Raw genomic sequence first — 24925 nt, 5'->3', positions numbered from 1 at the left:
GAAGATCTCTCACCTCTCCAGAACATTTTCAGAATCATTTTTAAACAAAAGGGTGAAAAATTATAGAAGTTGGATTAGGTAAGTAATTCCTGTGAAAAGTCTAATACTAGGTTAGATAAGTAGCTCCCTTTTTTGGACATAATCTCTATGAATACTATTCAGACAATAAAGCGATAAGACATAGGAGCAGAATTGGGCCATTTGGCTCATTGAGTCTGCTCTGCCATGTCATCATGGCTGATCCAATTTTCCTCTCAACACCAATCTCCTGCTTTCTCCCCATATCCCTTCATGCCCTGACTAATCAATAATCTATCAATCTCTGCCTTAAATATACATAAAGACTTGGCCTCCACAGCTGCCTGTGGCAAAGTATTCCGCAGATTTGCCATTCTCTGGCAAAAGAAATTCTTCCTCACCTCTGTTCTAAAAGTACATCCCTCTATTCTGAAACTGCGCCCTCTGGTCTTAGACTCTCCCACCACAGGAAACATCCTCTCCACATCCACTCTATCAGGGCCTTTCACCATTCGATAGATTTCAATTAGGTCACCAGTCATTCTTCTAAATTCTAGTGAATACACGCCCCGAGCCTTCGAAAACGCTTTGTATGACAAGCCATTCAAGGCTGGAATAGTTTCATATACCACCTTTGAACCATTTCCATTCTCAGCACTTCTTTTTTTAAGCTAACGAGCCAAAACTGGTCACAATAATCTAAGTGAGGCCTTACTAGTGCTTTATAAAGTCTCAACATTAAATCCTACTTATACATTCTAGTCCTCCTGAAATTAATGCTAACATCACATTTGCCTTCCTCAGCACAGACTCAACCTACAAATTAACCTTTAGGGAATCCTGCACAATGACTCCCAAGTCCCTTTTGCACCTCAGTTTTTTTTTGTATTTTCTCTCCATTTAGAAAATAGTCATCCCTTTCATTTCTTCTAACAAAATGCATGACCATACATTTCCTGGCACTGTATTCCATCTGCCACTATTTTGCTGATTCTCCTAATCTGTTTAGGTCCTTCTGTAGCCACCCTATTTCCTCAAAACTATCTGCCCCTCCACCTATCTACATATCATCTGCAAACTTTGCAATAAGGCCATCAATTCCATCACCAAAATCAGTGACATATTGTGTAAAAGGAAGAGGTCCCAACACAGACCCCTGTGGAACAACACTACTCACCTGCAGCCAACCAGAAAAGGCTCCCTTTATTTCCATTCTTTACCTTTTGCCAATCAGCCACTGCTTTATCCTTGCTAGAATCTTTCCTGTAATACCATGGGCTCATAGCTTTTCAAGCAACTTTATGTAAACCATCTTGTCAAAGGCCTTCTGAAAATCCAAGTACACAACCTCAACAATTCTCCTTTGTCTACCCTGCTTGTTATTGCTTCAAAGAATTCCAACAGATTTGTCAGGCATGATTCTTACCTGAGGAAACCATGCTGATTACAGCCGATTTTATCATGTGCCTTCAAGTACCCTGCGACCTCATCCTTAATAATCCACTCCAACGTCTTTCCAACCCAAGGTCAGACTAACTGGCCTATGATTTCCTTTCTTCTGCCTCTCTCCCTTCTTTACAATTTTGCAATCCGCCAGAACCATTCCAGAATCTAATGATTCTTGAAAGCTTCTCTCTAGTAATGATAACTACACACAAAATGACCCCTGACACCTGGAACTTCCACCATACTGTTAGTGTTTTCCACAGTGAATTCTGATGCAAAATACTTATTCAGTTTGTCTGCCAACTACTTGTCCCCCACTACACCTCGCCAGCATTATTTCCAGGGGTCCGATATCCACTCTCACCTACCTTTTACACTTCATATATCTGAAGAAACTTTTAGTATCCTCTTTAATATTATTGACTAAGACCAGTAGATTATATGATAATAGGATCAGAATTAGGCCATCAAGTCTGCTCTGCTATTTCATCATGGTTGATCCATTTTTCCTCTCAGCCCAAATTTTCTGTCTTTCCCCATGTATCCCTTCATGCCCAGACCAATCAATAATCTATCAACATCTGCCTTAAATATACATTAAGTCTTGGCTTCCACAGCTGCCTGTGGAAAGAATTCCACAGATTCACCATTCTCTGGTTAAAGAAATTCCTTTTCATCTCTGTTCTAAAAGGATGCCGCTCTATTCTGTGTTCTCTGGTCTTAGATCTTCCCACAACAGGAAACATCCTCTCCACATCCACTCTATCAAGGCTTTCACCATTCAACAGGTTTCAATTAGGTCACCCTCTATTCTTCTAAATTCTAGTGAATAGTGGCCCAGAACCATCAAACACTCCTCGTATGACAAATCATTCAAGCCTGGAATCATTTTCGTAAATCCCCTTTGAACCCTCTCCAGTTTCAGCACATCTTTTCTAAGATAAGGGCCCCAAAACTGTTCAAAATACACCATGTGAGGTCTCACCAATGCTTTATAAAGTCTCAACATTACATCCTTGCTTTTATATTCTAGTCCTTGTGAAATGAATGCTAACATTGAATTTGCCTTCCTCACCACAGACTCACCTGCAGATTAACCTTTAGGGAATACTGCGAAAGGATTCATAAATCCTTTTGCACCTTAGAATTTTGTATTTTCTTTGCATTTAGAAAATAGCCAACCCTTTCGTTTCTTCTACCAAAGTACTTGACCACACACTTCCTGACACTGCATTCTATCTGCCATTTCTTTGCCCATTTTCTTAATCTGTCTAAATCCTGGAGCTTCCTTATTTCCTCAGAACTATCTGTCCCTCCACCCATCTTCAATCGTCTGCAAACTTTGCAACAAAGCCATCAATTCCATCATCCAAGCCATTGACATATAATGTAAAAAGAATCGGCCCTAACACACTTACAATCAGCCACTGTTTTATCCATTCCAGAACCTTTCCTGCAATACCATGGGCTCATAGCTTGTTACACAGTCTCATGTGTGGCACCTTGTGAAAGGCCTTCTGAAAATCCAAGTACACATCAACCGATTCTCCTTTGTCTATCCTGCTTGTTATTTCTTCATAGAATTCCAGCAGATTTGTCAAGCAAGATTTTCCCTTGAGGAAACCACACTGACTATGGTCTATTTTATCATGTGCCTCCAAGTACCCTGAAACCACATCCTTAACAATCGACTCCAACGCCTTCCCAACCACTGAGGTCAGACTAACTGTCCTATAATTTCCTTTCTTCTGTCTTTTTCCCTTCCTGCAGAGTTGAGACATTTGAAATTTTCCAGACTTCTGGAACCATTCCAGAATCTAGTGATTCTTGAAAGATGATTACTAATGCCGCCACATTCTCTTTAGCCACCTCTTTCAGGACTCTGGGGTGTAACGCCATCTGGTCCAGGTGACTTATCTACCTTCAGACCTTTCAGTTTCCCAAGAACATTCTCACTAGTAATGGTAATTTCACAGACTTCATTACCCGACAACTTCCACAGTGAAGACTGGTGCAAAATACTTATTCAGTTCATCCACCATTTCCTTGTCCCCTATTACACCCTCTCCAACATCGTTTTCCAGGGGCCCATAATCCACTCGCCTCTTTTACACTTTATGTATTTGAAGAAACTTTTGATATCCTCTTTAATATTGGCTAGCTTACTTCTGTATTCCATCTTTACCTTAATTCTTTTTTTGAGCTGCCTTCTGTTGGTATTTAAAAGCTTCCAATCCTCTTACTTCTCACTGATTTTTGCTTTATTATATGCCTTCTCTTAGGGCTTTTATGTTGTCTTTGACTTCCCTTGTTAGTCATGGTGTGTCACCCTGCCTTTAGGATATTTCTTTCTCTTTGGGATTTATTTATCCTGTGCCTTCCAAATTGCTTTCAGAAATTCCAGCCATTGCTGCTCTGCTGTTAGCTCTGCCAGTGTTCTTTTCCAATCAATTCCGGGCAACTCTTCTCTCATGCCTCTTTAATTTCCTTTACATCACTGTAGTACTGATACATCTGACTTTAGCTTCTCCTTCTCTAATTTCAATGTGAATCTGATAGTACGATCACTTACCCCCAAGGGTTCTTGGGCCCTCTAACCAATTCCAGTTTATTACACAACACACAATCCAGAATAGCAGGCTCAACCACGAGCTGCTCTAAAAGCCATTCCATAGGCATTCTAGATATTTCTCTTCTTGGAATCCTGCACCAACCTGATTTTCCCAATCAATCTGAATATTGAAATCCTCCATGACTACTGTAATATTGCCTTTTGGCATGTATTTTCTATCTCCCTTTGTAACTTGCAGACTACATCTTTACTACTGTTTGGAAGTTGTATATAACTCCCGTTAGGGTCTTTTTATCATTGCAGTTCCTTACCTCTATCCACAAAAATTCAACACCTTCCAACCCTATGTCACTTCTTTTTAATGATTTAATTTCATTTTTTTACCAAAAGAGCCACACCAACCTCTCTGCTTTCCTGCTTGTCCTTTTGATACAATGTGTATCCTTGGACATTCAGCTCCCAGCTACAATGTTCTTTCAACCATGATTCAGTGATACTTACAATATCATAATTGCCCATCTGTAACTGTGCTACAAGTTCATTGACCTTAGTCCTGTATTACAAAAGTCAATGAAAAAAGTATGAAGAAATAAATTGGGGATCTAATAGACTATTGTACATTGCAACACAAAACCTGATTTATTTAGAAACATTTTAATGTTTAATAATGCAGTTTTGTAATAGTATTGTTCACATAAACCAGATTGTGTTCTTTTATGATATAGAGAATGTAGAGATTTAAGCAGGTTTCCAGAAACTACAAATTATCAAACACTAGAACATTGGTTTATACCACCTGTGGTATAATATTTTTTGTTAAACCAGAAATATCATCTTGTTATGAACATTTTCAATGCTCCATAGTTTCCCAAAACAACTTCTCTTCGTTTACACAATTAGTTCATAAATATTAAGTAAACACGAGAAATCTGCAGATGTTAGAAATTCATAGCAACACAAACAAAATGCTAGTGATTAAGGGTCTGAGCCCGAAACGTTTTTTCCATAGACGCTGCCTGGCCTACTGAGTTCCTTCAGAATTTTGTGTGTGTGTTGTCTAGGTAATAAACTGCTACCCTACCCACCAGAACTTTTCAAAAAGTTGTTTAGGTTCCGCCCCCTCCCACCGTTTATCCCCGTCTCCAATTCCAAAACACACATTGTTCCTCGTGGGCAGCTGAGTTAACAATAAGAGCTTTAATTGAGACAATTTCAGAAAATATTGTTAATTTAAGAATTCCAGCATTTGAATGCGTCCCAGTGCACTACACTCGTTACTTGTAAACATTCAATGCAGATAACGACTACCCAACAGTGACGTCGCTGCTAATTGACAGACACAACAAACACTGAAGAGGCGACAACTATCAAAATATGTCGCAGTCTTTTATCAAATTAAATATCCAAAACAGCTTAATTAGAAAAAGTTTAAAAATACTTCGAGGAGTACCATAAAGATATCGATGTTTTAAACTAGTCTAAGGATTAAAAATATATTGTCCCAATCACCCCCCCCCCCAGAATTTTGGAATATGGTGACAAAGCCTGGGGTAATAGAAATAGAAAATGCTTGCAAAGGAACACCTGAGGTTGCAATTAAAGAGTTAAACATCGCTTGGAATCCACATTAGCTGCAATGACAAATGCATGTTGAAATGCAGTTTGATTCGTGTGGGAAGAAGCTGTGTCATACCCACACCGTATCCTACCGAGTCTCCAGGCAGCAGCTCCCAACACAGAGGCAGTACTGATTCGGCGCAATAAAACGACCATAACTGAAGAACTGGGAAAAAGCCCACAGACAACTGAGCAGGGCAGCCTTTAACCTCCAACCTTGAGCCGCTCCCCGCCCCGATTGGGTGTTCGTAACCAATTGCAATCTTACCCCTGCAACTGTAGGTGTAGTCGCTACAAATGTTAAACTGCAAATTAAAAATATATGTATAGATATTTTTAAAAATATATTTTAAAAAGCTGCAACGTGTTTACACACATTTGGGATTTTGGGAAAATGCAAACGATTGTAAAGGCGTTCAGGGTGCCAGCAGGAAATTAACCCCTCCGTGAATGGGGCCCCAGGCTCCGTCAGTTACTGCCGGCTTCCGCCATTCCCAAGCGACGGTAGGATGGCTTCCATGCACCTGAACCGCTTCTGGGAGTGGGGGAGAAAGATCGTCTGTGTGGGGAGGAACTACGCTGATCACGCCAAAGAGCTGAAGAATCCGGTGCCCACTGGTGAGCCGCTGCTTTTCCTCAAACCGCCTAGCGCCTATGTGAGGGAGGGCTCGCCACTTCGCCTTCCCTACTATTGTCATAATCTTCACCACGAAGTTGAACTAGGGGTGGTGCTGGCCAAGGGGGGCAGAGAGATCCCGCAAGCAGATGCCATGGACTACGTGGGGGGCTATGCCCTGTGCCTGGACATGACAGCCAGGGTTGTTCAGGACGAGTGCAAGAGGAAGGGCCATCCCTGGACACTAGCCAAAGCTTTTGACTGTTCTTGTCCCGTCAGCGATTTCATTCCCAAGGAAAAAGTCCCCGAGCCTCATCACCTGACACTCTGGCTAAAGGTTAATGGCCAGCTGAGGCAGCAAGGGCACACTTCGCAGATGATATTCCCCATTCCCTTTCTCATTCATTACATCAGCGGGATTATTACGATGGAAAAGGGCGATCTGATTCTCACCGGCACACCTGCAGGAGTCTCTGCCGTGAAGGAACACGATGAATTGCAAGCTGGGATTGACGACCTTATTACCATGAAGTTCAAAGTGGAAAGGCGTTAATTTTACATCAAGTACATTTACGTGAACGTGTCATGAGCAGGCCAGAAACACACTGCATTTTTGAGTCCGATATTGCAGCGTGCAAAAGCGTCTGCTGCATACTGAATAAACTACAATAGCAGCCCCATTGGCTGAACTTAAATTTTATACTCTAATCAACTGAATCAGCAATTGATCCAAATAATTGTAGCATTTGAAACTGTCCAAAACTAAAATAAATGGTTCAGTGTCAGTATTTTGATGAATACTAATCTGGCACAACTTCACGTCTACCAGATTCGTTATTTACTAAATTTTGGCCTAGAAATTCTGTGCAATGAGCGTTGTAATGACCATTTTGGACGTTGCAGCAATTACTGCATGAATGTCCTGCCCAGTCTGAGTGGGGCTTGTAGAGGTGAAAGAGCAGACAGTTATGAGTGAGGAGTGGAATCAGTTTTAGAGCAAGGTCTCTTCGAGAGACATGGGGTAACCTAACTAAGATTGTGTATAAGGCAACGGATTTGCTGATTTTGACTATCAGGTGTGTATGCAAAATCGGCATCTCTAACATTGGTTTTGTCTAATTAGAGATTAGAGCCTAAAGATTAGAGCTTGGCTAAATTTTATCTCTTCATTTAGGAAATATAGAAATTACAGCTGAATCAAAATCAGGTTTAATATCACTGGCATATGTCGTGAAATTTGTTAACTTAGCAGCAGCAATACAATTCAATACATGATAATACAGGAAAAAATAAGTAAATCAATTACAGCAAGCATATGTATATTAAATAGTTAAATTAAAAATAGTTCAAATACAGATATAATTGAAAAAGAGGTCATGTTCATCGGTTCAATATCCAATGGCAGAGTGGAAGAAGCTGTTTCTGAATTGCTGAATATGTGTCTTCGGGCTTTTGTACCTCCTTCCTTACAGTAACAATGAGAAAAGGGCATGTCCTGGGTGATGGCTTTATTAATGGACGCCGTCTTTCTGAGGCACCACTCCTTAAAGATGTCTTGACATCCAGGAGCTTGAAATTGCACAGTATGATCCCTCTATGAGGATTGGTTCATGTTCCCTTATCCTACCCTTTCTAAAGCCCCCAATCACTTCTTTGGATTTACTGACATTGAGTGCAAGGTTGTTGCTGTGACACCACTCAACTAGTTGGTATATCTCGCTCTTGTACGCCCTGTCGCCTCCATCTGAGATTCTGCTAACGATGGATGTATCATCAGCACATTTATAGATGGCATTTGAGCTGTGCCTAGCCACACAGTCATGGGTATAGACAGAGTAGAGCAGTGGGCTAAGCACAAATTCCTGAGGAGTGCCAGTGGTGATTGTTGGTAAGGAGGAGCTATTATTACCAATCCGGACAGATTGTGGTCTTCCACTTAGGAAGTTAAGGATGCAATTGCAGAGGTGGGTACAGAGACCCGGGTTCTGTAGCTTTTTGATCAGGACAGTAGGAATGATGATGTTGAACATTGAGCTGAAATTTCTACATTTCTTAGATATAGAGATAAAAACAGTTAAAGCCTTCACTGCTAAAAGTCTTAATGCTATTCTCCATGATATTTATAACTGGTTCCATAAATTGGCCTTTGCTGAAAATGTGTGAAATGATATGACAGACCTAAATTTTCTAACACTGAATCCAGTGGTAACAATTGGAAAGAAAAATCAACATAGTAACAATATAAATTAATACAAACCACAGCATTATTCATTAATGAAACTATTTTTTCTTCTTTTTAAAATAATTTTAATTCCATCCAAAAATTAGACTACAGGCAGAACACACATATTTAATCGCCTTGTTTCAGTCCGAGCATTCTGTTATAATTATATTTCAATTCTGTACAATTTTATAATGAAAATTCCTATGCACGTATGTCACACTATATTCTAAGATCAACGGTGGTATTGAAAACTTTACCACTAGGTTTTAGGATAAATTAAAATGTGTTACTGAAACCGATTCCATTATAAATACAGGAATTTAAAATTAAATATCTAGCAGGAAATATGTGTGGCAAAAGATCTTTAATATATTTCAGAACAAAATGCTCTGAAAATTTTCAAAGCTATTTGCAAAATAAATATCTACATTGGAAATAACATTTACCTTTGTCAACCTTGTTGAGAAACTGCCAAGGATAATGAAACTTCAAAATAAACCATTAAATTGGGATTTAATAGAAGCTATCAGATGCCAACTTCATGCCACGCTGCTCAGATACATAGGAAGTCTGCACTATTCCTTGGAGAGTGACATTTAATGGGGAGAAGCTGGGAAAATAGGTTTGCATTGGGCTAGATATCTATTGCTTTACAAAACCCATTATAATAGTACAGAAGACAACCTTTTAGGAAAAAAAAATACACTGCTTACCCTTAAAGTTTTGGTAATCAAATTTTCCAAGTCAATTTTAAAGTTAAATTTTTTTTATTGTTTTTTAAGATATTTAAGACTGGTTTACATGAGTGAAAATAACATGGTAACAAGTGCACTTTTGAGAAGAACAGAATATTCAAATATTTGAAGCAAGTAGCATTACTAAGATATGTCTCAAAGAGTGTTTATAGCCATATTCATAGCACAATTAAAATAGATTGACAAACAGAAAAATACTGTAAGAGAATTTTCACTTACTGACTACTTCAAGATAAACTGCCAAATTCCATGTTGTAAATGTAAATCTTTAAGATGTTGTGATTATTGTGACATCACAAGAATTTAATTATCACAAACATTTTAAAATAACTGTCATCAATATCTATATAGTGACTTCTAAAAGATCAGTACCAACTCAGCAATATCTAATGAGAAATTTTGTGTTAATAGTGATGAAGACCAATCAGATTTTATGATACTGTATATATCTTCAATCATACTGAATAAGTGTGAAAAGTACAAAGAAATTGGATAATTCAAGGAGGACCAACTAAGCTCTAAGAATTAACAGTAAACTTAATTTAACTCTTTAAACAACATTTTCTTGTGGAAAATGTGAACTTAGGAAAGTGCAACCATAGGTTTTAGTATTACATGTCATTCCCTTGCCAGTAAACTGATTTGTCAGATGACTTCGCACATATTTGAAATATGAAGTTTGATAACTTCCATCTAAATCAAAGTAATAGTAAGTACAATACCTATTTATATAAACTGCATCAGAATTTTTATTTAAGGTTTTGGAGACTATTCTTGCTAGGAGGCAAATATTTGAACTTCAGTCCATCTCCATAATAAACAGCCATTCAGGAAATTGATATGTTGGACAAAGTCAGACTTGCCTCTTCAGGATCGGCTATTTTGCAGGAAAGCAAACTTGTTCTTATTCCATTTCTTGCATTGCCTGATGGAATCAACTACATGTAGAATGATAGAAATAAGTTTGTATTTTTATGTTGATATGGAAAGCTACATATGAGAAAAAACTTAAAACTTCGCTGAAATTTGTGTTTTAATACACAACAAAATAAATAGATAGGTTGCCAATTCTCAACAACATATTTAATGTCCAGAAGTTTTTCAGCTCATTGTGCCAGAGAGAATAAAATATCAAAACTGAAGTTAATTGTACAAGATGTAGCATACATGGTTTGTCAGTATAAAACTACCATTGTGGTTACTTCAAACAATTAGAATGTGATAAGAGAAAATCACAGAAGCTACACACATCAAAGTTGCTGGTGAACGCAGCATCTCTAGAAAGAGGTACAGTCGACGTTTCAGGCCGAGACCCTTCATCAGTACTCAGTTTTTATAGTTGCTTTATCCAAAACCGAGGTGTTGGTGGGGATTTTTGAGCAGCAAAAGGCTTTGGGAAGAAGAGGATCTAGCCTGGAATACAGGGCCATAATACAGAGGACCAATTCTATTTATATTAATAACTGACATGATATATTCATACACTAAAGATAGTCCAAATTGTGACTTTAAAAAATTAAGTTGTACAGTATATAAAATATTGCTGTGATCACCCTCACAGACATAAAAATCTCAATCCTTTTCAAAATTGATTACATCTGGTCATGGGGTTCTCTCAAGTTGCATACATCATTTTGGAAAAATGAACGTTGTATTTTAGTTTTTGATCTTCTTTGCCAAAAAAAACTACCTTAAAAAATAAAGGATAAACTTCCAAACTAATTACAATATGGTCACAGATTCTTGTCACTTGCCAAACTGCTGCTGCACAGCAACCTTCCTAGCTCTGCTACAGTATTTTTTTTATTGGTTTATTGGATAATTCTTGCCTTCTCCTACTGCATTTTTAAAAAGTAATTGCAAGGGTTCAAATGGGCTAATCTTACTTTTGCTGTTAAATAAAAACATCTGAAGTAACAGGAGGCACAGGCCAACAGGCCCCTTGCATCTACTCCACCATTCAATTAAATCCTAGCTGATCCCATCTTCATATTCCTTGATTCCCTTAATCCAAAAAAAAACTGAACTTATTCTTGAATATATTCAAACACTGAAACTCCACAGCCCTCTTAGATAGAAAATTTCAGAATATTTGCTATTCTTTGGTTGAAGGTATTTCTTCTCATCTTTGTTTTGAGCTGTTACCAATATTAAACTCCTTCATGCCACACTTAGTAATATACATCTGCATTTTATGACTCTTATCTACTCTGTTGACAGAACTATTTGAGTGATTGGTAAATTTGGATATGCAACATCCTATTTTACTAATATCCTTAGGCATTCAGCAATACAGTGTATCACATCAATCAAACTTATAACACATGATTTCTGCTTTGCAAATTCATGTTGCTTCTCAGATCAGTTCAAATGTTCAAGATATACCCAGATAAGAACATAATAGATGTAATTTTTAATTTGAAACCTTTTGATAACGGCCCAATATCTTATATTTATGGTCTGTTGTTGGGACTGAGAATGGCTCCTTTAGACAAAATTAAAAAAGATTGGGAAAAGGATTTACAGACTTCATTATCTGATGAGACCTGGAGGGCTATTTTCAAAATGGTTAATTCTTCATCATTCCCTCCTACAATTTAAAGTGGTACATAGGGCTCATGTGTCTAAAGACAAGCTCTCTTTCTTTTTGCAGATATATCTCCCTATTGCGACAGATGTAATAATGGAGAGGCTTCATTAATTCATATTCGAGCCTTGAAAAATATTGGAAAGATGTATTCCAAACTTTTTCTGTACTTTTTAAAGTTAATTTTAAGCCCAATCCTTTGACTGCCTTATTTGGTATTGCTGAGGAAAGAGCTATAATTTTGGAGCCTTCTCATCTGTGGGTACTGGCTTTTATTTCTCTTATGGCTAGGAGGGCTATCTTGCTTAAATGGAAGGAAGTTGCCCCCCATACACATGCTCAATGGTTATGCAATGTTATGTCATGTTTAAATTTAGAGAAAATTCATTGTTCGATTTCTGATTCTAATCAAGATTTTCAAACGTTATGGGCAATACAGAGAATATGCTGGAGGAACTCAGCAGGCCAGGTAGCATCTACGGAAAGGAGTCCTGATGAAGGGTCTCAGTCCGAAACGTCGACTGTGTACTCTTTACCTGCTGAGTTCTTCCAGTAATTTTGCGTATTATATTCAGAGGACATAAAAGGTTCTAAGGGAATACAGATAGATGTGTGAGTGAACAAATGAATGCAATAAGGGGAAAATGTGGATTAGTCCATTTTGGACTAATTTTTTACTACCTCACTTTTAAAAAAATATACAGTATTGCTGTTTTTGCATTTTTTGAAATTTATTCAATATATGTAATTGATTTACTTGTTTATTTATTATTATTGTTATTTTTTTTTCTCTCTGCTAGATTATATATTGCATTGAACTGCTGCTGCTAAGTTAACAAATTTCACATCACATGCTGGTGATAATAAACCTGATTCTGATTTTGGGAGGAAAAATCAAGAAAAAGTGTATTATCTAAATCACTCTGATATGTAGAGGGAACTGAATAAAAAGGTTATGCTTCAGCTAAATTGGGTATTGTTGAGACCAAACCTTAAGTAAAAAGTACAGTTTTGTTCTCCTTATTTAAGGAATGATTTTAATATATTGGAAGCAGAAAAGATAATTACTAAATTAATACAGACAGTCCCTGGCTTATCTAGAACTTTTGTTCCTTAGAATTGTTTGTAGGTTGATTTCTCCTTAAGTCAGAAATATCTGCTTTGTATAGTAACTCATATTGTATTACTCTATGCACACTTGCTATAATTCTTTCATTTAATTGAATAATCACTCCAACACTACCCATAATGAAACTAATTGAATTTATACTGTATCCAATCATTAATGAATGCAATGAAATGTTTTATTATACTTTTTACTAGCTTGAAAACTTATTTTTAAAATGTATGGGAGAATTTCTGTCTAGTTGGATTTCTGCAAGCAGTTACTTCACTCATAATCTGGGGAACCCATGAAATGAGGGGGTTGTTTTATGAGAAGGGACTTGATTGAAACAAATCCCGACAGAGTGATTGTGAAGATGATGTTTCCATTTGTGTGAGAATCTAGAACTAGGGAACCACTATTTTTTAAAAACAAGTAATTTATTATAAAGGTGAGCTGATTCTTTTCCTCCAATATTATCATGAGTCTTTGGAACTATTTTCTTCAACAAACAACGGAAGCAGAGTATTTGAATATATTTAAGGCAGAGGTACACAGAGACTTAATAAGCTAAGTGAAAAGACATGAATGCATAATTGATTTTATTAAATGACAGAGCAGGCTCAAGGGGCCAAATGTTCTCCTGCTCCTAATCCATAAATTCACACATTTGTTTGTATAATCCCCCTTGCATCTTTGTGAAATACTGAAGTGACATATATTTCCAACCTAAAAGAATGGATTCTGAACTGAGAGAATTTAAAAGGTTATTAATACAGCTACAGCAGCTTCCATTGTTACCCTTTTTTAGCATTGGAACTATCCAAGAAAAGGAACTTTTCACCCTTCAGTGCCTCTATTTTCTGCAGTGCTGCTAATTAAATACTAGTTTTGGTGAATCCTTATTCCTAATTGAACAATGAGTTTTTTTTCACATATTTGACAGTGAGTATACGGAACATGTTGCCAGAGGAAGTGGTAGACATGATAATTACATTGTTTAAAAGACATTGGAACAGGTACATGAATAGGACATGAATGGCATGAACATTGACTTCTCTAACTTCCGTTAATGCTCCACCTCCCCTTTGTACCTCAACCCTTATTTATTTATTTGTCTGTCTATTATTTATTTATTTTTCTCTCTTTTTTTCTCTGTCTGTCCCTCTCACTATAACTCCTTGCCCATCCTCTAAGCTCCCCTCCCCCTTTCTTTCTCCCTAGGCCTCCCGTCCCACGATCCTCTCCCTTCTCCAGCCTCGTATCCATTTTGCCAATCAACTTTCCAGCTCTTGGCTACATCCCTCCCCCTCCTGTCTTCTCCTATCATTTCAGATCTCCCCCTCCCCCTCTCACTTTCAAATCTCTTACTAGCTCTTCTTTCAGTTAGTCCTGACAAAGGGTCTCGGCCCGAAATGTCGACTGTACCTCTTCCTATAGATGCTGCCTGGCCGGCTGTGTTCACCAGCGTTTTTTTGTGTGTGTTGCTTGAATTTCCAGCATCTGCAGATTTCCTTGTGCTTATGTTTTTTTTTATGTGTGTTACATGAATAGGAAATGCTTTAAGGAATATGGACAAGATGTAGATAAATGGGACAAGCTTAGTAAGACATCTTGGTCAGCATGGGTGAGTTGGGCTGAAGAATGTGTTTCCCTACTGTATAATGCCATGACTCTATGGTTTTAAGTTTTTAACTGTCTCTGATATTTAGGTGAATTTAAAAACTACCAAAGGTAAGTTTTGAAAGAGTTAATTAATGTCATATAAACATTTAGAACTAATTAAAAACATTAAACAAATCATAATAATTGATGAAAAATCCCCATTGCTGCCTAAATTGAGGACTGAAATCTTTGGGAGAAGGGTCTCAGATCCTGCATTAATTCTGACAGATGCAAAATTGGAGAGGCAATTTCCCTAATGTAATGTTCTGGAATTCCAGCAAGACTGGACAAGTATTATACTTTACTGATAGTCTAAGATATCTGTTGGATTGGTTGAACCCAGAATTTCCCTTTGGAACTTTTGGCCAAGCCCAACGACATTAAGCCCAATAGGATAAGAAGTAGACCCAGTAAATTGTAAATAGTCTTGGAGGATGTTCTTTTAAAAGTATATAGCTAGGATACAGAAAATTCAAACCTTTAGATAGATTTTACACCTCTCCAAAAGGAAGTTCCATTTTAATGATGTTTTTTGTTCTTCTGTTAAACTGCGAAACTCTTCTGTCTATATAGCATAAAATATAGAAAATAAATCTTGTATTCCAAAATCTTCAGGGAATTAATAAGTTTCCTCATGTTGGTCTACCAAGGGAGATAATTTAAACAGATTCTCTCCAGTCATCCATTCTTTGTTGCTGCTCCGAACTTAAAAAGATTTTTAATTCATACAAACCTCTGCTAATTAAACATAAACCTTAAGTAAAGTGCAAAGAAAATGTCCCAGCTGCAAATAACAGCTGAATTACGTCCTTTATGCTATTCCTTAAGAGCTTGTTTCCAAACCTTTGGAATCCACCTAAAATCATAATGCTCATCTTAACTGTTCCTTCTACCGACACTTGTATTTTAGAAATTCTGATGGTACTTCTGATGACATAGCAGAATGGAATTCAAGTGTAAAGCCCTTATATTGCTTCTTTACAAATCTAATTATGATACTGCCAGAAAAGAGTTCCACTAGTATATGTAGTATGACAACACATATTTGGCACCTTGGGCATGTCTTGTGTAGAGAGAGTGTTAATTTTCATGCAATGGGTCCATAGCATCTGCATCAAATTACTAATCTGGGTTCAGAGAATTTTCTGCTCCTAAGGATAAAACAGTTCAACATTCTTCTGCTATTAATAAATGTGGGCCAATGTATTGGTGCTTGATGCCAAGGCTATCAAAACTAGTGTTAGGGAGGGACTAAAAATGAACCACTTAAACTCATTTTTAGGCACCATGTGGACAGGGGTGAAAGTAAGGCCAATACAGGGTGGTAAAAACAGTGGTCCCCAACCTCCGGGCTGTGGAACGATACCGATCCGCAAAGTATGCAGCGGTGCAGCGTAGCCAGGACACACTCAGCACATCTTTAAAAAAAAAAGCCCAAATAAACAAGTTAATTAATTAGGTAACGCCCAGCATGTAAATGTCAGCCCAGATCAGAGGTGATTGTCATTGATTTGAGCTGATTTGAGTCTAATGCAGCTATTCATTTACTTTTTCCAGCATTCTAACTAACAAGTTCTCTTAACCTTGCACAGCTGAATAAGATGAAAGAATTAAAAAGCTCTACCATTCTCCTTCAGTTACATTATTTAAGAGGGTTGATGAACTACTTATAACTTAATTGCTATATTTTTTTCTGGTAGTTAGTCAAACTACCTATTTTTGCAACTCTTCAAAATTTGGGCAAAATTTCACGCTCAGTTACTTCGTGATTATTCCACAACTGAACTATACCAATGGATGAGTTAAGAAAACTCAATGAAGGAAATGGACAATGTAGTCTAAGACTAGTAAGATAACTATGGTTCTTAATTGTGAGGAATGCTACTCCTTCAGAGAAAACTATTACAATTAAGGCAACTTCTTGCATAAAATATCTCCAACCTTCCAAATAATTTTATTTTCCCTTTTCAGAGACAAATAGGGATGAAATGATGAGAGATCTTTGGAAGTTCAAGAGCTTGGAGGAACTCGGTTGCTGAGTATTTTCAAGAGAGAACAATACATGTCAAGATATTAAGAGAATTATGACATATGAGATAAGGATAAAACACTGAAATTATTTTCTATGAACCTATTGAATACCAAGTGGAAATGGCTGAAAGGCATGCCCCGCTTCGTTTTTTTTATATCCTTGTATTTCATATTCTCTCACACCTGCTGGGTGAATTAGTTTCTCTTGAATTCCCCACTGGATTTCACATCAACTCGCCTGTAAGATATGTTACAGGAAGCAGTTCATTTTTCCACTGGCTTCTGAGGAGGCCATTAAGTGGATTGACAGTCTGGACATTTGAGTCTGAAGCTTTTCATGTTATATGACAGGAGAAGAGTGATGTTACTGAAAGAGCAATTAATTACATGAAGTTTTATATTTAGATTCAATGTTAGCTGAGACACGAATAAGATTCTCATTTACTGAGCAACATCAATGTTTTGGGTAGGTATTTTTCCATGTATGTACTTAAAACAAAGCAATTTGGTCAATGTCTTTCTCTTTAAAAATAATGCTACAAACTAATAAACAAACAATCTTCTGTTTAATTATAATAATTAAAGAAAGTAGCAAAACATATCACAGGTATTGCTTTCATTTTCCTTGGCATGAATGAATAACACTGAACGAAATGCCTCCCATGTACGTAAAATAAATTAACACAAAATGTAAAGGAAAATGATGGAAAGTGACATTGGAACAAATAGTAGCAAATGTTATGATAAAGAGGAAGGATTATTCAAGGGCAGCAATGCAACTGAAGACACTTAAACCAGTATGAGCTATAGTTTCTACATAAAGAGCAAGCCTGTAAGTCTACAAATCTAATGTACACAACAGCAAAGACTAGAAACAGTATTTTAAATAGAACTTTACTATTCTTTCCTTAATCTTCCAGAATTCTTAAAAATACACTTCTTATAACTAGATTTTTGTATGCTCTGCTACATTTTTCATAAAAGGGTAGTATATCTCCACATATTGTGCAACTGGATAGTCAAACAATCAGGATGGCTGATTAATTGGTACATTTTTCTTTACTTCTATAATACAAATTTACTGATAAATAAAATTTACATATACGAAGTTCACTACCCAGATTCTGTAATCAGCTATCAGCTTGAATCTCATGTTTCCCAGTTACATCTAAACAGTGCCACACTGATTATTTTCAGGATTTATTTTTAATAATTTTTCAAAGGATAGTGTCATAGAACACTACTGCACAGCAACAGGCCCTTTGGCCCTTCTAGTTAGTGCCAAATTATTAATCTGCCTATCGACCTGCACTCAGACCACAGCCCTGTTTACCCCTCCCATCCATGCACCTATCCAAATTTCTCTGAGATGTTGAAATCAAATCCGCATCCACCACTTCCACTAGCAGCTCGTTTCACACTCTCACCATTTTCTGAGTGAAGAAGCTCCCCGCTCATGTTCCCCTTAAGCATTTCACCTTTCACCCTTAACTCAGGACTTCCAGTTTTAGTCTCACTCAACCTAGGTGGAAAAAGCCCACTGCGTTTACCCTTTCAGGTAGGTAGGTGACCAAACCTGCACACAATACTCCAAATTAGACTTCACACAGGTTTTATACAACTTCAACATAACGTCCCAATTCCTGTACTCAATACTTTGATTTCTGAAACCCAATGTGCTCTTTACAACTCCATCCACCTTTGATTCCTATTTCATGGAATTATGTACAAATTTCAAAGTAATTTTACTATCGAAGTACATACATGTCACCATATACAACCCTGAGATTCACTTTTTTGCAGGCCTACTAAATAAATCTGTAATAGAATCGTTGAAAGACCACACCAACTAGGGTGTTCAACCAGTGTGCAAAAGGCAACAAACTACAAATAGAAGAAAGAAAGAAGAAATAAGAGATAAACGTTGATAACATGAGATGAAGAATTCTTGAAAGGGAGACCATAGGCTGTGGGAACAGTTCAGTTATGGGGCAGGTGAAGGTGAGTGAAGTTATCCCCTGTGGTTCAAGAGCCTGATGGCTGAGGGGTCATAACTGTTCCTAATGTGGTGTCAGTCCTGAGTTTCCTGTACCTTCTTCCTGATGGCAGCAGCAAGAAGAGAGCATGACCTGGGTGGTAAGAAACCCAGATGTTTGACGCTGACAACAATAGTCATAGTAGTATAGTCATAGTCATACTTTATTAATCCCGGGGGAAATTGGTTTTTGTTACAGTTGCTCCACAAATAATTAGTGATAGAACCACAAATAGTTAAATAGTAATATGTAAATTATGCCAGTAAATTATGAAATAAATCCAGGACCAGCCTATTGGCTCAGGGTGTCTGACCCTCCAAGGGAGGAGTTGTAAAGTTTGATGGCCACAGGCAGGAATGACTTCCTATGAGGCTCAGTGCTACATCTCGATGGAATGAGTCTCTGGCTGAATGTACTCCTGTGCCCACCCAGTACATTATGTAGTGGATGGGAGACATTGACCAAGATGGCATGCAACTTAGACAGCATCCTCTTTTCAGACACCACCGTCAGAGAGTCCAGTTCCATCCCCACAACATCACTGGCCTTACGAATGAGTTTGTTGATTCTGTTGGTGTCTGCCACCCTCAGCCTGCTGCCCCAGCACACAACAGCAAACAAGATAGCACTGGCCACCGCAGACTCGTAGGACATCCTCAGCATCGTCCGGCAGATGTTAAAGGACCTCAGTCTCCTCAGGAAATATAGCCGGCTCTGATCCTTCTTGCAGACAGCCTCAGTGTTCTTTGACCAGTCCAGTTTATTGTCAATTCATATCCCCAAGTATTTGTAATCCTCCACCATGTCCACACTGACCCCCTGGATGGAAACAGGGGTCACTGGTACCTTAGCTCTCCTCAGGTCTACCACCAGCTCTTTAGTCTTTTTCACATTAAGCTACAGATAATTCTGCTCACACCATGTGACAAAGTTTCCTACCGTAGCCCTGTACTCAGCCTCATCTCCCTTGCTGATGCATCCAACTATGGCAGAGTCATCAGAAAACTTCTGAAGATGACAAGACTGTGCAGTAGTTGAAGTCCAAGGTGTAAATGGTAAAGAGAAAGGGAGACAAGACAGTCCCCCGTGGAACCCCAGTGCTGCTGATCACTCTGTCGGACACACAGTGTTGCAAGCATACGTACTGTGGTCTGCCAGTCAGGTAATCAAGAATCCATGATACCAGGGAAGCATCCTGTCAGCTTCTCCCCCAGCAGAGCAGGGCGGATGGTGTTGAACGCACTGGAGAAGTCGAAAAACATGACCCTCACAGTGCTCGCTGGCTTGTCCAGGTGGGCGTAGACACAGTTCAGCAGGAAGATGATGGCATCCTCAATTCCTAGTCAGGGCTGGTAGGCGAACTGGAGGGGATCTAAGTGTGGCCTAACCATAGGCCGGAGCAGCTCCAGAACAAGTCTCTCCAGGGTCTTCATGATGTGGGAGGTCAATGCCACTGGTCTGTAGTCATTGAGGCTGCAGGGGCGCGGCGTCTTCGGCACAGGGACGAGGCAGGACGTCTTCCACAGCACAGGAACCCTCCAGAGCCTCAGGCTCAGGTTGAATACATGGTGAAGTACTCCACATAGCTGAGGGGCACAGGCTTTGAGCACTCTGGTACTGACACCATCTGGTCCTGCAGCCTTGCTTGGGTTGAGACGTTTCAGCTGTCTTCTCACCTGTTCGGCTGTGAAGCCCACCTTGATGGTTTCGTGTGGGGAAGGGGTATAGTCATGAGAGCAATCCATGTAGATCTGCTCAATGGTACCGTTTGGAGTATTTTACCTTTGATGGACCGGCCTGTGTTCACTACTTTTTGTAGGATTTTCCATTCAAGGGCATTGGTGTTTCCATACCAGGCTGTGAAGCAGCCAGTCAATATACTCTTTACCACACATCTACAAAATTTTGTCAATACCGAATCTTTGCGAATTCCTAAGGAAGTAGAGGTGCTGCCGTACTTTCTTCTAATTGTACTTAACGTGCTGGGCCTAGGACAGGTACTCCAAAATAACAGAGGAATTTAAAGTTCCTGATCCTTTCCGCCTCTGACCCTCTGATGAGGATTGGTTCATGGACTTCTGGTTTACTCCTCCTGAAGTCAATAATCAGCTCTTTGGTCTTGCTGACATTGAGTAAGAGGTTGGTGCTGTGAAATCTCATAGCCAGATTTTCTACCATTGATTTGGCCTATGATAGTGGTGTCATCAGCTAACTTGGATATGGCATTGGCGCTGTGTTTAGCCAGATAGACAGAAGTGTAAAGTGAGTAGAGCAGGGAGCTAAGCACATAACCCTGTGGTGCATTTGTGCTGATGGAGATTCTGGAAGAGATGTTGTTGCCAAACCAAACTGACTGGGGTCTACAGGTTAGGAAATTGAGGATCCAATTGCACAAGGAAGTATTGAGGCCGAGGTCTTGAAGCTTATTGATCAGCTTTGAAGAGATAATGGTATAGAATATTGAGCTGTAGTTGATAAAGAAGAGTATTCTGATATACATACCTTTGCTGTTCAATGTTCCAGGCAGGTGTTGTGTCTCTGCAACCACACATCAAATAAATAAAGGCACGCACTCGGAGAAGTCAACCGGTATATTCACTTTACAGAGAGTGCAACGAATCAATGCGCACGTGTAAGTTATCAGTCAATAATTGCGCTAAAAGAAATCGATCCATACATTCCTCCCCCTTTAATGTAACATTCAACTTCCCATTCATAGCTCCGTATTTCAAATAAACATACTTTCACGATAATAGTCCATAACTAATTTCACAATCCTAAATGATTCAGTCTTTTGGGTGGCGCTCTGTTTCTTTCAGGATAGCACCTTTGGACCTATGGAGTGGCATCAGGTTTGGCCGGTGTCTTGTCAAAGACAACTATCTCTGTTTTAGGTGTCACATTGCTGTTGGTGACATGATCATCACTGAGAGGCAAGTCCGGTGGCTCTAATGTGTCCTTGTTGGATGCAGTCAACTCAGGCATGTTCTTTGGCTGAGCATCCAGTATCTGGTCCACATGACATCTCCGTGTATGATCTCCAACATCCACTTGTCTTCTCAGTAATTATGCACTAGGACTTCCTGTCCAACCTCAAAGTTCCTTGCTGATTTACATGAAAACTGGCTGAACTGTTTATTCCGTACCTCCCTCCTTAGATTTGGTTTCAGGTCTATATGAGATTTCAGATTCCTACTCATGAACAGCTTCGCAGGTGTTTGATTTGTCGTCGCATGAACAGAGTTCTGATACACAAAAAGGAAGTTGTGCTATGGAGAAATATCCTCCTTGTCCATAGCTTTAATGGACTTCTTGAAGGTTTGGTTAAACCTTTCAGCAAACCCATTCATTGCTGGGTGCTGAGGAGCTGACTTCAAATGTTTGATGTAATTTTTCTTCATGAATATTCTGAACTCTTCTGATGTGTATTGTGGTCCGTTGTCACTCACAATTTGTTCTGCTAAGCCATTTCTGCAGCAGATAGTCCTCAGAGTGAAAACAGTCTTTTCTGACGTGGTTGGCTTCATTGGTATGACCTGTGGCCACTTTGAATGAGCATCCACAGCAATCAGAAACATGGAGTTCATGAATGGCCCAGCAAAGTCAATATGCACTCTTTGCCATGGTGAAGATGACTACTCCCTTGGGTGTAAATGTGCCTGTGGGGGTGCATTTTGAACTTTTTAGCATCCTGATCAGCTTTTGGTCAAGTCTTCAATCTGTCTATCTGTTCCCAGCCACAATAGCTCCAGACAACTTTTCATCTTGACTGTAACCAGGTATCCTTCATGCAAATTTTCTAACACTCTGGTGTGCAGTTTAGAGGGAACCACAGCATGAGATTTAGACATACAGATAGTTGGTTTAATCTCACTGAGAAATCTGGAAACATAGGGTTACCATGAGCTGGTCATCCTAGCATGGTGATGTCATAGACATTTGACAATGTCAAGTTATTCCATGTTTCTCTTTGTATTTCAGAATTAATTACCAACAACTGGTCCAGCTTAGCTGGGTCAAAAAATGAAGACTTCTTCTTCAGTTGCCAACAGTGGAAGATGTGGCAAGTCTTCACTGTTGCTGTCTTGTTCAGTACCCTTGAACTGTGTCATAAGAGTAGGCTGCTAGGAAAATTGAATTAAATTGAATTGACTTTATTTCTTACATCCTTCACATACATGAAGAGTAACGATTTTTACGTTACATCTCCATCTAAATGTGCCATGTACAATCATAGTAATTTATAATAACTAGAACAGTTAATGTAATATAGAGTATTATTAAGTCAGCGTGAATTCATCAGTCTGATGGCCTGGTGGAAGGAGCTGTCCAGAAGCCTGTTGGACCTGGCTTTTACGCAGTGGTACCACTTCCCGGATGGTAGCAGCTGTAATAGATTGTGGTTGGGATGGCTTGGGTCCCCGATGATCCTACGGGCCCTTTTTACACACCTGCCCTTGTAAATGTCCTGAATAATGGGAAGTTCACATTTACAGATGCCCTGGGCTGTCCGTACCACTCTCTGCAGAGTCCTGCAATTAAGGGAGGTAAAGTTCCCATACCAAGCAGTGATGCAGCCAGTCAGGATGCTCTCAATTGTGCCCCTGTAGAAAGTTCTTAGGATTTGGGGGCCCATACCAAACTTCCTCAACCGAGTCATCACTGGGTTTCCCTTCCTGAGATTAAAAATGGACACAAGGGGGTTGGTGGTCTGTCACTAGAGTCTGTAAAGGTAGTGGTGGAACTTCTTTATTCCCCATACTAGACTAAGGCCTCTTGGTTGGACTGTATAATTGCATTCTGGGCTCGTTAATGATCTTGAAACAAATGCAATCGGACATACAGATCCATATTGACAAAATGGCACCAATGCCATAAGGGTAACAATGCCACAACAGTATTGATTGTAAGAAACTTCCTGCTTGACTTCTCAATTTCCATTGGCAAATAGACTTGTGACAAATAAATCTTTCAAAACCTCTCCCTGTCTGCCAAATATGCAAAAATGTCTTCTATTCACGGCAGGGGATACTGCACATTACGCAGCACAGAGTTGATGCTCACTTTGAAGTCCCTGCATATGCGAACAGCTCCAGCCTCCCTTTCTTGATCATGGGACAATGGGCATGGTCAAATCGCTCCACTCAACCTCGGGGAGAATGCTAGATGCCTCCAAGCTCTTAAATTCAGCATTCTAGTTTAGGACATAGTGCGTAAAGGCACTGAATACATTTTATGGAATCTTGGCGTTGCTGCTTCATCCAGTTCAATTCTGGCCTTCATGCCTTTGTGTTTAGCAATACCCTTCTCAAACACCTTCTCATAAGCATTAAGCAGCTGTGACAGTCTCTTGTTAGTGCTACCATATGGGCTGCAGTTGCCTATTGACGTCACATTGAGAGCTTCAATTATGTGCCAGTCTAGTTGGAATTTTCTCAACCATTCACGTTTGAAAAGTGCTGGCCCTTCACTTTTCAACACATAAAGCTCTAGCTGCTGAATTTGACCTCTGTACGTCACATTCACTTTCAGCTTGCCTTTGGGAGACACTTTTTGGCCTGTGTAGTCCTTAGCATCACTGGGGTCTTTTCTAAAGGTAAATTAAAAAACACTATTGTAGGTAGCCTCTAAAATTAGACAAAGCTGACCCTGTATTCAGCTCCATTTTCAGTTTTACACCAGACATTTCTGTTGTGATCCATATGATTTTGTGATCTGCTTCAATAATTCCTTACAGTTCTAGGCATGACAGCTCACCTTTGTCAGACTCCATGTTATCTAATTCAGTGTCACATTCAGTCACTTTATGCATTTGTTTAGTTTTGTGTTTGAAACTTTTTCCTCTGGGTTTTCTCTTTAGGTGTGCTTTTAGTCTGACTTGTACACTGTCTCTATGTGGCTTTGTCTGTGATACTTTCTGCAAACTTTTTCTTTGAACAGTCATTTGCATCAAGGGAGGATTTGCCACATTAATGACATATTGGGTTGACATATAATGACATATTTAGAATTTCACATTCTAAGTCCTTTTTCAGTGGTTCTGAAGTGTCCTTTGCTGCAGTCTCTAATGGTATTGCAAGGGTCAATGCCTGTTCTAAGGTTTGGTCTCTTTCTGACAGTAGCCTCTTTTGAATGCTTTGGCTATGCATGCCACATACAAGCCTGTCCCTTAATGCATCAAGAAGTCCATCTCTAAAGTCATAGTATTGGGAAAGTTTGCGCAGTTCTGCAATGTATTCAGAAATGCTTTCAT

At 39.0% G+C, this 24925-nt stretch overlaps 3 protein-coding genes across 3 annotated transcripts in view; 1 reads left to right on the top strand and 2 right to left on the bottom strand.

The window, feature by feature from the left end:
* hagh (hydroxyacylglutathione hydrolase) overlaps nt 1–5878 on the bottom strand; it is a 47615-nt gene extending 41737 nt beyond the window's left edge. The window contains exon 1 of the mRNA XM_072268647.1: nt 5734–5878. Within this exon, the coding sequence (XP_072124748.1) occupies nt 5734–5809 (76 nt within the window). The 5' untranslated portion in view covers nt 5810–5878. The remainder of the gene's footprint in view (nt 1–5733) is intronic.
* An 85-nt stretch (nt 5879–5963) lies between these two features.
* On the top strand, nt 5964–7565 carry fahd1 (fumarylacetoacetate hydrolase domain containing 1). Its single transcript, XM_072268646.1, has one exon. The coding sequence runs from the start codon at nt 6163–6165 to the stop codon at nt 6820–6822; it is 660 nt and encodes a 219-aa protein (XP_072124747.1). The 5' UTR covers nt 5964–6162; the 3' UTR covers nt 6823–7565.
* A 2510-nt stretch (nt 7566–10075) lies between these two features.
* Nucleotides 10076–24925, bottom strand: part of meiob (meiosis specific with OB-fold) — a 55463-nt gene continuing 40613 nt past the window's right edge. Inside the window, exons 12-13 of the mRNA XM_072267307.1 lie at nt 15084–15170; nt 10076–10186 (exon numbers count right to left, since the gene is read on the bottom strand). Coding sequence (XP_072123408.1) covers nt 10076–10186; nt 15084–15170 — 198 coding nt within the window. The remainder of the gene's footprint in view (nt 10187–15083; nt 15171–24925) is intronic.

This window comes from Mobula birostris, chromosome 9 (assembly GCF_030028105.1).
Source record: "Mobula birostris isolate sMobBir1 chromosome 9, sMobBir1.hap1, whole genome shotgun sequence".
NCBI lineage: Eukaryota > Metazoa > Chordata > Chondrichthyes > Myliobatiformes > Myliobatidae > Mobula > Mobula birostris.
This window is presented reverse-complemented; position numbering and strand designations above follow the sequence as displayed.

Coding starts and splice junctions, on each gene's coding strand:
- fahd1 (XM_072268646.1), top strand. CDS start 6,163: ATGGCTTCCATGCACCTGAACCGCTTCTGGGAGTGGGGGAGAAAGATC.